This window comes from Pygocentrus nattereri, chromosome 25 (assembly GCF_015220715.1).
Source record: "Pygocentrus nattereri isolate fPygNat1 chromosome 25, fPygNat1.pri, whole genome shotgun sequence".
NCBI lineage: Eukaryota > Metazoa > Chordata > Actinopteri > Characiformes > Serrasalmidae > Pygocentrus > Pygocentrus nattereri.
This window is the reverse complement of record NC_051235.1, coordinates 18,719,337-18,732,329: the sequence shown is the minus strand read 5'-3', so window position 1 is coordinate 18,732,329 and position 12,993 is coordinate 18,719,337. Positions and strand designations below refer to the sequence as shown.

The following is a 12,993-nucleotide window of genomic DNA, read 5'->3' as shown; positions in this document are numbered from 1 at the left end:
AGAAAAGCATAGTGTGACAACAATCATGGTAACCATAAATATTGTCATATTGCCCATCCCTATGTCAAAGTGAAAGTAAACCTCCTATAACATGGCACTGTGTGGGTAAAAAGCCTGCTTAAAAGTAGGAATGTGCAATGGTCCTGGAATCGTGTTGGTTTTGCCAGATATTTGCATTAAAAAAATATCATTGGGCAAATGTTTAGATGTTGCCAATATCTCAAACTCTTATTTAAAGAATTACGTGAATTTAGTCCCAGTTCCAAAGTTTACATATCGGCATCAGCAGATATGTACCTTATCAGTGGGAATTACACTGTTTATACACTGTGTGTAGAGTAAGTGAATGTTTGTACATTTAAACAGGGAAATAAAATGCATGACTGGTACATGTTTGTGATGGAATTAAAATAAAAAAATAAAAAAATCCTAAAATGATGAATATTCAATGCTTCATTTTGTTAACATCAGCTTTAGAGCTTTCATGACTGTTTCATAATATATTAAATATTTTCTTAGATGAATCGCACTATGCATATACTCTTGCTCATTTAAACGTTCACACTCAACTAGCAAAAACTCTTAAAATGCCCATGCTAGGGCTAAACCTTTGGTGCCTCTCTGTGTGATGTCTGATACTGCTGGTGTATGGTGTATGGTGCTGGTTATGTGTTCGACCGCTACAGGTGCTGGACACACTGCACACACTACAGGCTGATAGTTGGCTTGGTTTGCCAGGGCCCTCAGGGTGAATTATGCTCTGTTTATTTGATCATGTTGCATTTCTCCTCAATGCCAATGTGTTTTCACCTGAACTTTCTGTTAATATTCCATGTCTCATGAAGCTGGCAGCTAGAATATTCCAGCGATGACCCAGTCTCCATTTTCTTCCCCTTCCTTAGGGACATCCAACGAGGTGGCACAGTTTCTGTCTAAGGAGAACCAGGTGATAATCCGCATGCGTGGCCTGCCCTTCACGGCCACACAGCAGGATGTGCTGGGCTTCCTGGGCCCTGAGAGCCCAGTGACAGATGGCACTGAAGGCCTACTGTTCGTAAAATACCCAGATGGGAGGCCCACGGGTGATGCCTTCGTACTGTTTGCCTGTGAGGAGTACGCCCAGAACGCCTTGAAGAAGCACAAACAGATTCTGGGAAAGCGATACATTGAACTGTTCCGTAGTACAGCAGCTGAGGTTCAGCAGGTCAGTACAGCAACAGGCCTTTTTTTTCCATTAAGGTATTCATATATTTAGATTACAACACATTATTTATATAGTGTCCTTGGAGAACAGTGTAGTGACAACAAGAATAAAACAAAGCAGTGAAACACAATAACAACAAAATGAAAACCAACAATAAATTAAATTGAAATAAACAGAAAAAAGTAAAAGTAACAAGTTGAACAGTACAGAAAATCACACTGCAACATTCAGCAAACGAGACAACAATATTTAACAAATAGTGTGAGGTAGAGGCAGAAAGAAAGTACTAGATGATGTTTGAGTCTATTTTAAAGGGGAAGGTCTTACAAGAAATGTTGATTCAGTATAATAATTCCAAAACTGCAACTGTCAAAACTGACAGTCAGGCTCCTACCAAATACCAGTCTCTTTTGTGTTTGTTTTTCAGGTGCTAAACCGTTACATGTCCACTCCACTGATTTCCACGCTCCCTCCACCTCCTATGGTTCCAGTGCCGGTGCTGGCCACCCCTTCCTTCATCACCACGAGTAGCACCAGAGACTGTGTGCGTCTGCGAGGGCTCCCCTACACAGCCGCCATTGAAGACATTTTGGAGTTCATGGGAGAACACACCATAGATATCAAACCACACGGTGTTCATATGGTGCTTAACCAGCAGGTGAGAAGAGGACATTTTCAATGTGAAAAGAATTCTGTTTTAATTGGATCTTACTGTGAATTTTTGATACTAGAATAAAGGCTGTTGAGTGTCTTAGCAAACATCACAGGGTATATAGTATAGTTTAATTATATTGAAGTTGTTACTACTTTTTCATAATCATCATTACATTAGTTATCTATTGTTCACTTCCTCCAAAAGCAAACTTTTCACATCCTCTGGAAGACTGATACGTAACCACATGCAAACAACATATGACACACGGCCCCATACAAACCTCAGCATGTTAAACTTCCTTTAGTCCAGACATAACATCTGACCTGTGGGTTAAATGTTTCCTGTGCAGCTGACCATCGTAGACTATGAGAGAGTTTTCTTCTTTGTGCAGAACCTGTGTGAAGAAACATTGAGACACTAATTTAAAGCTGCAAAGTATGTGTGATGGTTTGAATTATCTGGTATACTTTGTACTCAGTCAGCCACAACTATTAGGATTTTGTCAGTAGTGTTGTCAGTTCTGTTCTTCAGAACGAGATATTTTCACAGAAATGAGAAAGTTGCGAGTGTTACGAGTGTTACAAATAAATAAATAAATATAAAATAAAAATAAATAATCTAAGAATATTCATTGAAGCAGTTTTTTTGAAGCAGCTACTAAAGGAGCTTATGATAACACATTCAGCTTTGATTGTGGGACTGTTTCCTGTTGTAGCACTGTTTTTAAGAATTACCCACCCCTACACAGTAAATATAAGCAGTGCTTTATTGTTGGTTGGTTTACATGTCAGTCACAGTAGGCGGTTCTTGTCCACAACTCTGATCTGGAGCTGGTCTGAGTACAGGGATACATTGGAGTATTACAAATTTTATTGATTTATTTTTTTTATTTTTAAAAACCTTTGCATTAATCATTGATCAGTCCCATGTAGGTGAGAATTGTATTGTCACTCTACAAGAGCAAAGGAAGGTAATGACCTTATAGTCCCACACCAACCCCCTCTCTCTGATCAACTATCAGGGTCGTCCTTCTGGTGATGCCTTCATCCAGATGAAGTCGGCAGACCGTGCATTCATGGTGACCCAGAAGTGCCATAAGAAGATGATGAAGGACCGTTACGTGGAGGTGTTCCAGTGTTCTGCCGAAGAGATGAGCTTTGTGCTGATGGGGGGAACTCTGAACCGCAGTGGTCTTTCCCCTCCACCCTGCAAACTGCCCTGTATGTACCCTACTCACCTTTTACATTTGATTTACATGCAATTAATTAACCACAAGATGTGTTTCCAAGTTAGTTTTCCACACACTGATTAAGATGATTGTAGTGGGTCTTCAGCCTAATCGTGTTTTAGTACTGGATGTGCTGCTGGGATGCAGCTGATTTTGGTTCAGTTAAGAAGAAAGGACAGCAGAATCTCTCTTGACCGTTTTTGTGACCTAGGCATAGGTCAGATGTGGGACAAGGGAACTGCTTAGGGAAATGGCTACTACTAAACTGTGAGGGGAAAAAAGGTAGATTTTCTTTTTTTTTTTTTTTTTTTTAGGTGGCACTTCTGGTTTGAATGCACTTAATGCACTGTAAATGACAGGAGGGAGGAGAAGAAGGATTTGAATTATTTGTTTAGTTCATCAAACTTTAAGGATTGTTCTCTCCTTTTATGAAGCCAGTATAGCAAAGTCTAATTTCTTGGCTGGTCTACTTCTAAAGGAATACTTCAGTATTTCTTAGTCTATTATAGATGTATCTGTCACATCTGTTGCATACAGTCAGGCATAAACATGTATATGCAGTCCAAAACTTTATTAAACATAGAGCTGGGCAATATGTTAATACATTTATCATCATTGTAATTGTCAGAATACTATAAGCTTTTCTGAACATATCATGAATATAGTCAGTACTTGTAGAGCACTGACCAACTGCATTTTTCATTAAAGAGAGCAAAACTGTCCTGTTTAACTGCATTTGGTGTAACACAAAATGCCAAATATTGAATATTTTTATGCCAAATATCGGTATTTTTAAAACGTAGCACTGCTGGTTCTTTTTTCTGTGCCAACTGATCAGAAGTCTGAAAAAATAAATTGTGTATCGTAAAAAAAAAATCTTTAAGTATCTCAGTAGATTTTGTCATCACTTACCTCTAATTAAACATAACTTACATGCATTGTTTTAAACAGAGGGGCTGACAATTACATCTTCATGACAAATGAATGCAATATGCAGGGATGGCCTGCAGGAAGCTCTATATTCTGAAGTTATATTTATATGCATCACTCATTATCAGCCCAAATTAACATGAACCTAAATAACGTGCTAGCTTTGGCTCAGTGTACCTCAGTATCCTCTGCTTTCTCCTCTATAATTTTATAAGTCTATAAAAATGATCTGTGGTAATTGAAGGTGTATGGATGCAGCAGTTAAGCCAGGGTATTCTTTTAAGTTTCAAACTGAATGACTTTCATACTTTCAGAATATTCAGGGTACCACAAATGAATAGCATTGTGTGTCCCAGTAGAGGGGACATGAGCTCTGTCAGAGCAGTGGGTGCAGCCTGTTCAGCAGGGCTGATAGTGTAGATTGTGCGCAGGCCTGTGCTGTTCTTCACTCCTATCGGCACAGAGTTTCAAGATTAGATTTCAGCTTATCATAGACGGAGCAACGTGAGCGCCTCTGTCCCTGCCGGAGAGGTGCAAGGTTTTGGCATTTATAAAGTCGGGACTTAAATCGGAACCAAAAGCACCCTGTTTGCATGGAGATTTGATCTGTCTGTCTGACCTTGGCTTCAGAATAGGCCCTTACGTATTCAGACTGCAGCAGAGCAGGAGCTGCTGGCTGTTACTGGCCCAGTGTCGCTATTGCACAGTACATGACATTCACACACTCTGTAAAGGTCATGAATATGGCTATGAGGTCGTTACATGCAGAGCAGGTCCTTACAGCAGGCTGCCATTACTTGTTTGTGTGTAAATATCCATATAGGGGTGTATGTGTAGTTAGTACTTGTTGACCTGCTGAAGGACAGACTGTTCTAGGAAATGCGGCTGTTAGCCACGTACTTGCTCCAAACTGAAGTCTGCCACACTGTCCAGGTTTTTCTTTTCCTGACCCAGCAACAACCAGAAGTCCCTTTCTTTTGCACTTGCTCCCCCACACCCACCATGCCCTTTTTGTCACAGAGCTTGCAGTACTATGCAGAAGTCAAGAGACTGAACTTTCATTGATATAATTTTTAGTCAAAACAACCAGTACACATTATGCAATTTTCAGTGTCATAAAAAAGCAGGAAGTATATATATTTCACAGAAAATTACACAGAAGCCTCAACAACATAATATATTTTTTTCAGCTTTGTCTATCCACCTTTCCCTTTATTACAGCTTCTGTTCTTTTTGGGAGCCGTAGTTTCCATTTTTCAAAGTCTGCAGGGTTATTTTTCCACACCTTTAAAGTTCAGTCTTGGAAGCTGTTTTTTATGGTATTTTGTGCTTCTCATGAACACGTTCAGCGTTATCGGGTCCAATGTTCTGAGAACATCAGCTGCTGCTTTGTTTCCTTTCAGGCACACAGCCTAGATGTTTATCTGGTGGTATCTTGTTTATCATATCTTTGCATTTTGGTCGTCTTACTTTTTTTTTTTTTTTTTTTTTTTCTTTGAGTCCCCCATGCAAGGGGATTGTCTTGTATCCAATCGCCTCAGCGGTATCTCCTTCAAAATGAATAACTCCTACTTTATAACTGTTTTGACTAGAAATTAAATGAATGGGTTTAATTTACTTTTTCACATAGGGCCACTTGGGGCTGAACATCGTTTTTCCTTCAGTAAATTAAATCATCATTTAGATGTGTGATTTGTGATAAATGTGCAAAATAGAAGAAATTGGGGCAAATAGTTTTCACAGCACTGTGTATGGCTGTGATTTATTAAACACAATTAATTTGTTTTTATTTATTTATTTACCCTTTCATGGATTGCTCTCATTTGCGGCATTTCTTAATTTCTCTGTCCCTTAGGCCTTTCACCACCGACGTATGCTGCATTTCCTGCCCAAACAGCCATGCTATCCACTGAGGCAGCTGCTCTCTATCAGCCCCCTCTGCTGGCCACTCCCAGAACTCCACAGCCCCCCACTCACAGTCCTGCACCCACCTTGACCTACTACTCCCCTCAGCCTCAGCTCTATATGAACATGAACATGAATTACACAGCCTATTACCCCAGGTACTATTCCATAATGACTGTAATTCATATAACACAATATGATTTCCTATATGCTTTATGTAGTAATATAATTGATCTCTTAACAAATTTACTTAGCATTAACTGTATTTTTGGATGACGCTGGCATTGGCTTGAGTGAATGTCTGAATGCGGATTCAGTCAAAGTTTTGTATAAATCCTATAGGAAGTCTTGATTATCTAAGGGAAAAAATTTTGCTCTCTCTTTCTCAGCCCTCCAGTGTCCCCCTCCACGGTGAGCTATTTTGCGGCCCCTCCAGGTTCCATGGCAGCTGCAGTGGCTCAGCCAGCAGCTCCTGTTCTGCCCCAGCCTGGGGCTCTGGTGCGCATGCAAGGGCTGCCGTACAGCGCTGGCGTGAAAGACATACTCAGCTTCTTCCAAGGCTACCAGGTAACCATAGTGAACATCACTACACATTGAGAACAAATGTTCTGCCAGGCTTTAAAATCTATGGCAGGGTTTTTGTTTTTCACCTGTGTTTCTGAATGTCCTCTCTGACAAAGGCTGTTCAGAGCAGGTTGAGACCCAAATCACAAGTAGACACATCAAAACCCCACTAAATCCAAATTAGTTTCCAGTTTAACAGGTACACCTACCATGTATTTATACTCAATAGCTATTTTATCAGAAATTCCTACCATTTAGGTGCACATAGTAGGTTTACAATTACTGAATGTAATTACTAACCCATCTGTTGCTGTACAATTTGTTAGCCATCCAGCAATGGAAATTGACCACTACAGGACCAATCCTGAACAGATATAATTTATATGTGCACCATAATTGTATAGTGCTTTTTTGTAATCTTATGTCTAGTAGCGGAAAGGAAAAAGAAGACCATTACAGGGGTAGACAGGTAAAATATAAACATCATCATATATACATCTTATTTACAATTAACGAGCATGCTTCCATACCAAAAAACCAAGTGCTGCTTTTGAAAATGGAAATATTAATGTAAAGTTTATAATAAATAAGAATGGTAGTCCCCTCTGCTTATGTGATTCACCCTGATGTCCTCTGTTTTAGGATATTTTATTAGGCTGTATATTGGCAAAACCTGGCGATACGATAATCATGGGTTATGATTCAATATATTGTGATGTATATGACAGAGTGCTGTGCTGAGTGATGGCACCACAATGTATTTATTGCACTATTTAAGGTAAAATTCAAAAATCCAAACAAGAAACTGGCAAATAATTAGCCTACTTCAGCCTGCCCTTACCTTGCTATAGTAATAAGGGAATGCCTGACAGGTGGGATAAATTGAACACTGGTCTTTTGGATTCAGTCATCAGTGGTAGCCTTACTAGTCAGCTAGGTATGCTAATTGTAACGTTAGCAGTGCATCCTTATGCTACTTGCTTACGTTAGACTGGAAGAGTCTAATGGCTGAAGATAGATTACAACACTGCTGTCTAGCAGTTTGGGGGTTTAAACACAAAATCAACCAAAAGAAAATCTGTTTTGAGAGAATCTTTACATGTAAACTTTCAATTAAGAATCAATACTGTTTTTAAGAATTGATGCAGTATCACAAAACATAATATCTCAGTACTCAAATATATTGATATTTTCTTAGGCCCATATTGGGTACAGTTTGGCTACTGCGGTGATAGCCTCTTTACGAAACAGTTTATTTACCAACTTATTTTCTTAAAGATCTTGTTTCATAGTGGCATTGGCAAACTTCAGCCAATGGAACAGCATCTATGACATGAGGTGGACCAGCTCAGCAGGGGGAGATCGCAACAGGTGCCGCTTCATTATCTTAGCTATCACATTAGTTGCAGTTAATGAAGTCTGACAAAGTCGGATGCAGTTAGTTTTATGACTGACTAGGGTTCTTTAAAAGGGAAAGAGAATCCAAAAAATCTCCAAGGCAAGTGGCCACTTGGGCCACAGGATCTGCATGCTAGTGGCCAAATGTGAAATGTTATGGCCATGGGCACCAGGCATTAGGCAATGCCTACCCCTGCCAGTAGACTTCCCATTGTTATCCATTTTTTATATATACACACATTTACTGTTTGCTGTGCAGTGTAAATTTGTGTGGATAAATGTTTTTGACTGTTGGTCAAAATATCATTAATGTCATCACATTTGTTTTCTGCGTTTTTGCCTTTTTCCTTCTCCTTATTGGCTGACGTCTGAGTAGGCGGAGACTTCATTGCATGGTATGAACTTCAGCAGCTAGGTTTTGGCTGGAGTGTGGAAAGGGGGAGGATGGATGAATGGATGGGTGGAAGAATGGAAGGATAGCTGAACATGATGAATGAATGGATGGTGCTTTGTATTGGGCATGGGACTTTGTGTGCTTTCAACTCCGGGTTGAGCAGCAGGGTGTTGATATTGATGGAGCAGCTCAATTCCACAAGCCTAAGGTAAGGGGCTTGTGTGGGTGGGGGTAACCGTAGCTCCTCACTCGACTGCCTGCTCGCTCCATTGCCTGTGTGTGTGTGTGTGTGTGTGTGTGTGTGTGTGTGTGTGTGTGTGTGTGTGTGTGTGTGTGTGTGTGTGTGTGTGTGTGTGTGTGTGTGTGTGTGTGTGTGTGTGTGTGTGTGTGTGTGTGTGTGTGTGTGTGTGTGTGTGTGTGTGTGAAAAGCTGAATTCAGCTTTGACTTCTGGCTGAACCACTGAAATGGAACTCTAGCCACTGTCCAAGTGTGCTTTTAGTTGCTCAGGGTGCACACTTCATATGTGTGTCTTGGGAAAAGTGTTTCCGAATAGTGTGATTTTGTACTTTTATGTGTGGGGGGAAAGGTGGGGGGATCCAGCAAAATGCGCAGCAGATTTTGAAGGTTTGGGTGTGCATTTGTGTTTCTGCATGGTTCTAGATTTAGTTGGGTTTATTTGCATCTTGCTGTGCTGCTGTGAAATGGGTTTGAAAGATGTTTGAATAAAGTTGTGAGCTATTTTGCAGGACCTTAACTTTTTTTTTTCCTTTCTTACCTAAAGCCGTTCACCCCCTCTTCACCACAATTGCAAAGCATTAACAGATTGTAGCTACTTAACTAGATATTTAACAGCTTAAAGAGCCCATATCACATTGCTGAAACTTTTCACTCCTTATCCCAGTCAAAACAGGCTAATGCCTTTTTTTTTTTTTTTTAAATCAGTCATGTCTGTGATGTCACAACCACGTGTGCATGTGTGACCACGTAACACAGTTTAGCCAGGTGTTATTACAGTTTGTGGGTGAGTTATTGGAGTGGTAGATGTAGGGAAAGCAGTTAAACATTATGCTATTCTGGGCTATCTGCAGGCAAATATAACAGTGTAGCTTTCCAAAGAATACAGGTATCTGGAAAAAGCAGCTGATTTAAAAAAAAAAAAAAATTCTCTCTGAACTTTCCTTACATTTTTGTATAGACTGCTCTTTAAACAGGAGACAAAGCAGGACAGCCAACCAAAACAAAGGGCATTTTGCTGTCAGCACAGTAATAAAAAGTGATAGAGAAATTAATTATTTTTTGTACATAAAACCACAATATAAAAAGAGAGATTTTCAGCAGGGCTGTACATTAACCTTTTGAGGAGGTACTATTAGTAACTTTTGAGCAGGTACAATTGGAAGTGCCATGAGTTTCTTCTAGCACATGCAACAATATTGTCACATTGTACAGTACTGACTGGGGAAGTTCATAAAAATTAAAAGAGTGAAATATGGGCCCTTTCATTCTAGTAGGTAGCTGCATGTGTTCATCCCAATTAAATCCTGGTGCTGTCTCTTAACCTCATTCTCTTTTAACAATAAATGTACTTTTCTCATGCTCAAAAAGACTCTAAAGCAGTACTGAGCTTCACAGTACGCTTTATTTGACTGCAGGTGCCGTTTGGACATTAAGCCATTAAAGCATTACAGTGTAAATGGTGTTGTATGTGATCGGTGATCGGTGAAGAATGTGGCTCTGACTGTAGGCTGTTGTGCTGTAGTACACTCCTGAGGATTACAGCAGTGTGATGGGAGTGAACGATCAGGCCCGTGCTCTAATCCAGCCTAAAGAGTGGCTCTGCCTGTAGGGGGCACTCCTTCAGGTAAGCCCCCATGGAGCTCTACTGTCGTCGGCCTGCATGGACTAAACCGTAGCGCTTTTTTTTCTCTTCTTACCCTGCGATTCCTGATTTACAGGTGTTCCCAGAGGTCCTCTTCTGCTAATTTTTCTTCCTTTTCTCTCTCTTTGATGATGGAGATGGTTTCTGTGTTTGAATAACTCTGCACTGTCAGATTTGACTGACATTTCTGCTGGTGGTTTTGAATGCTTTTTAAGTTTAAATCATCAGACCTCATCGTCTTACTCTCAATGCGAGAGTTGCGTATTTCCTTTCTGTTCTGGGAATCTAATAAAGCTCTGTAGCTCTGCAGTCCTCACTAACACAACCTGATTTTATTCTCTGCAGGGTAGCTCATTAACCATCAATTTTGTAGTTGATCTTGTCTCTCCAAGTCTGTAATTTAAAAAAAAAAAAGTGTTTTTTTACAGATAACTGACCACCATAAACTGTTAACCAGCAAGCCTAAAATCAAAGACCTGACCCATTAATTATTTATGAAACAGATAGTTCTGGTTCTGAAGTTTTACTTGCTGAAGAGTTCATAAAATCCCTGATATACATTTATGTAGGACTGATAGGTGGAGCCTGGAATAAGCTTCGATATGATGTAAATGGCCAGAACCATGTTTGACGTACCCCATGGGAAAAAAAGTTTGTTTAAACTGAGGGGACTGACAGCTATATGTTGACCATTATATGGTCAAAATCTAAAATGTTGACAAAATCACTGGGACATATAAGGAGCCTCTAAAGTTCTAATATTTACTCATTACAGTAACACCTTTATTTGGATAGTCCACTTTAGATGCTTTGTAGATACTTCATTTACTTTCAAGTTACATGCAGTTAAATATCTACTAAATTGACCATAATTTTCTTAAACTCTAAGCCTGGCTCCAATCCTAACTTCAACCCAAAACTCCAACGCTCACCCTGGTCCTAGCTCTATCCCTGGTCAGAATCCTAACCCCAACCCCACCACTGTTTACAATCAATTTGAGTTTCAACTGATAGTTTAACAAACTAAACATCTGTAGATAAACTATAAAGGACTATAGTGAACTATCCAAATAAAGTGAGACCCTCATTACTAGTTGAAGTTAAAAGGCCTATAAATGCCAATGCTGGGGCCAGCATCTGTAACTATTTCATTTCAGTACGGAACATCGTTTTAGATGTGTACTGTCTAGCAAAGCCAACTGCCTATAGCCCTCTCAAGCAAACAACTTAAAAACTTTCCCCAGCTCGAACAAGAAAAGCGCCATTCAAATAGGAACTGTTGTTTAACATTTTTGAACTAATAGCATTAGTCATATGTGAATTACTGTCCTATGAAAGTCAGTAGAAAAAAGAAAAAACATAAAATAGGGTGTGTGCGCTGCCCAACTGTATACCCAATGGTAAACAAATGGAGTTAATGATGTTTGTATATTTGAAAACCACCTCTAGTCCAGTCCAATTAATCTTTTGTGTATGTGTCTGTATGTGTGTGCATTTTTTTTCTGTTACAGCTCCAGGCGGACTCTGTCCTTGTCTTGTATAACCTGAGTGGCCAGCGGAGCGGGGAGGCACTGGTTACTTTCCCCAGCGAGGAGGCGGCGAGGCGGGCTGTGGCCGAGCGCTCCAATCTCCCCCTCTTCGGTCACCCTGTCCGCCTGATGTGCTGCGAATGACCAAAACCCTGACCTACTGGAAAGTAACCGCTGGAATAGGCAAGCTCCGTACTTCACCCAATTAACCTCCCCCCGATCCATATCCCCCCTGACCACGTTCTATCTTAAACTGGCACACACAGTCTTTCCTCCATTTCTATTCTGCTACTACTGCTGGAGGGGAGCTGGCATGGAGAAGTAAGAATTCTGTGTATATATGTTTGTCAAAGTGCCTGCTGTTTGTATATCAGTGTATTTGAGATACAGGGAGAAACGGCATGCTTTGTGCCTCTGTGCAGATGTTGGTAGATCTAAAGCATTATTGAGGCCTCACTCTGCCATGTGCTTATGGAGCAAAATAATCTCATTCATCTCAAGCTCTTCCTGTGAGTGAAATGTCATGATAAGTATCCACTGTTTTTAATGTGTATGCTACTCCCTGTAAGCCAATGGAAGGCAGTGCAATATACAAGGGCTAAGCCATATGGCCTGCCAGTGCCTCATGCTGGATGAAAGAAGAATTGGAACACTACTGACCGCCAAGAGGCCGATTCTAAACCACTACTGAATGTACAGTGAGGTTTTACAAAGCCAAACTATGCTCAAAACCTAGTGACTAGAACACTCGCTGCATGTAGGATTTAAAAAAGATTTTTTGTTTTGGTGGAGAGTGTCTCCGCACTGCAGACCACACAATGCCTGAACACTTAATTGTATAATCGAAAGTGAACTGAGTGTGCCCTTCTTAGTTTAATCAAATCCAGGAGAGAACAGTTTTATTTAATACAAGAAACAAATGCTGTTTCGTCTGATCTGCATGCTTTCCTTCTTGGCCTTTAGTGATGTTGGAGAGGCATTCGGTGCCATAGGTCTCCTCCTTTTTGGCAGCATAGAATATATAGATTTTTTTTTTTTTTTTTTTGTCCTCCACCCTTTTAGAAAAAAAAAACTGTGAGCGAACTGGTAGGATTAGGGCTGCAGTCTTTTGCTGCCTTTACTTCATTACCCAGAGTGCAATACCAGCTGAACAAAGATTGGAGGCCTCTCTGGCAACCGAGTAGGCATTTAGGTTTTTCTTTTTTTTCTTTTTTTTTTTTTTAACAAGTTTGAAACTTGTATGAATCTACAGATGCCATTCATGTGACTCTTATATGCAAACAATAAAATATTACTGAAAATCTGA

At 40.1% G+C, this 12,993-nt stretch overlaps 1 protein-coding gene across 4 annotated transcripts in view; it reads left to right on the top strand.

The window, feature by feature from the left end:
* The window catches only part of esrp2 (epithelial splicing regulatory protein 2), a 32,970-nt gene extending 19,977 nt beyond the window's left edge, over positions 1–12,993 (top strand). Inside the window, exons 11-17 of one of the 4 annotated variants that reach the window (XR_001858223.2) lie at positions 903–1,204; positions 1,632–1,862; positions 2,881–3,079; positions 5,873–6,080; positions 6,312–6,489; positions 7,765–8,279; positions 10,039–10,099. Coding sequence is in view for 3 of the 4 variants with exons in the window: in XM_017706172.2 (XP_017561661.1) it covers positions 903–1,204; positions 1,632–1,862; positions 2,881–3,079; positions 5,873–6,080; positions 6,312–6,489; positions 10,039–10,125 (1,205 nt within the window). In the remaining variant the exon portion in view is untranslated. Of the gene's footprint in view, positions 1–902; positions 1,205–1,631; positions 1,863–2,880; positions 3,080–5,872; positions 6,081–6,311; positions 6,490–7,764; positions 8,602–10,038; positions 10,141–11,669 lie in introns of those variants that run through there. The other 3 variants (XM_017706172.2, XM_017706174.2, XM_017706173.2) reach the window with 3 other exon arrangements.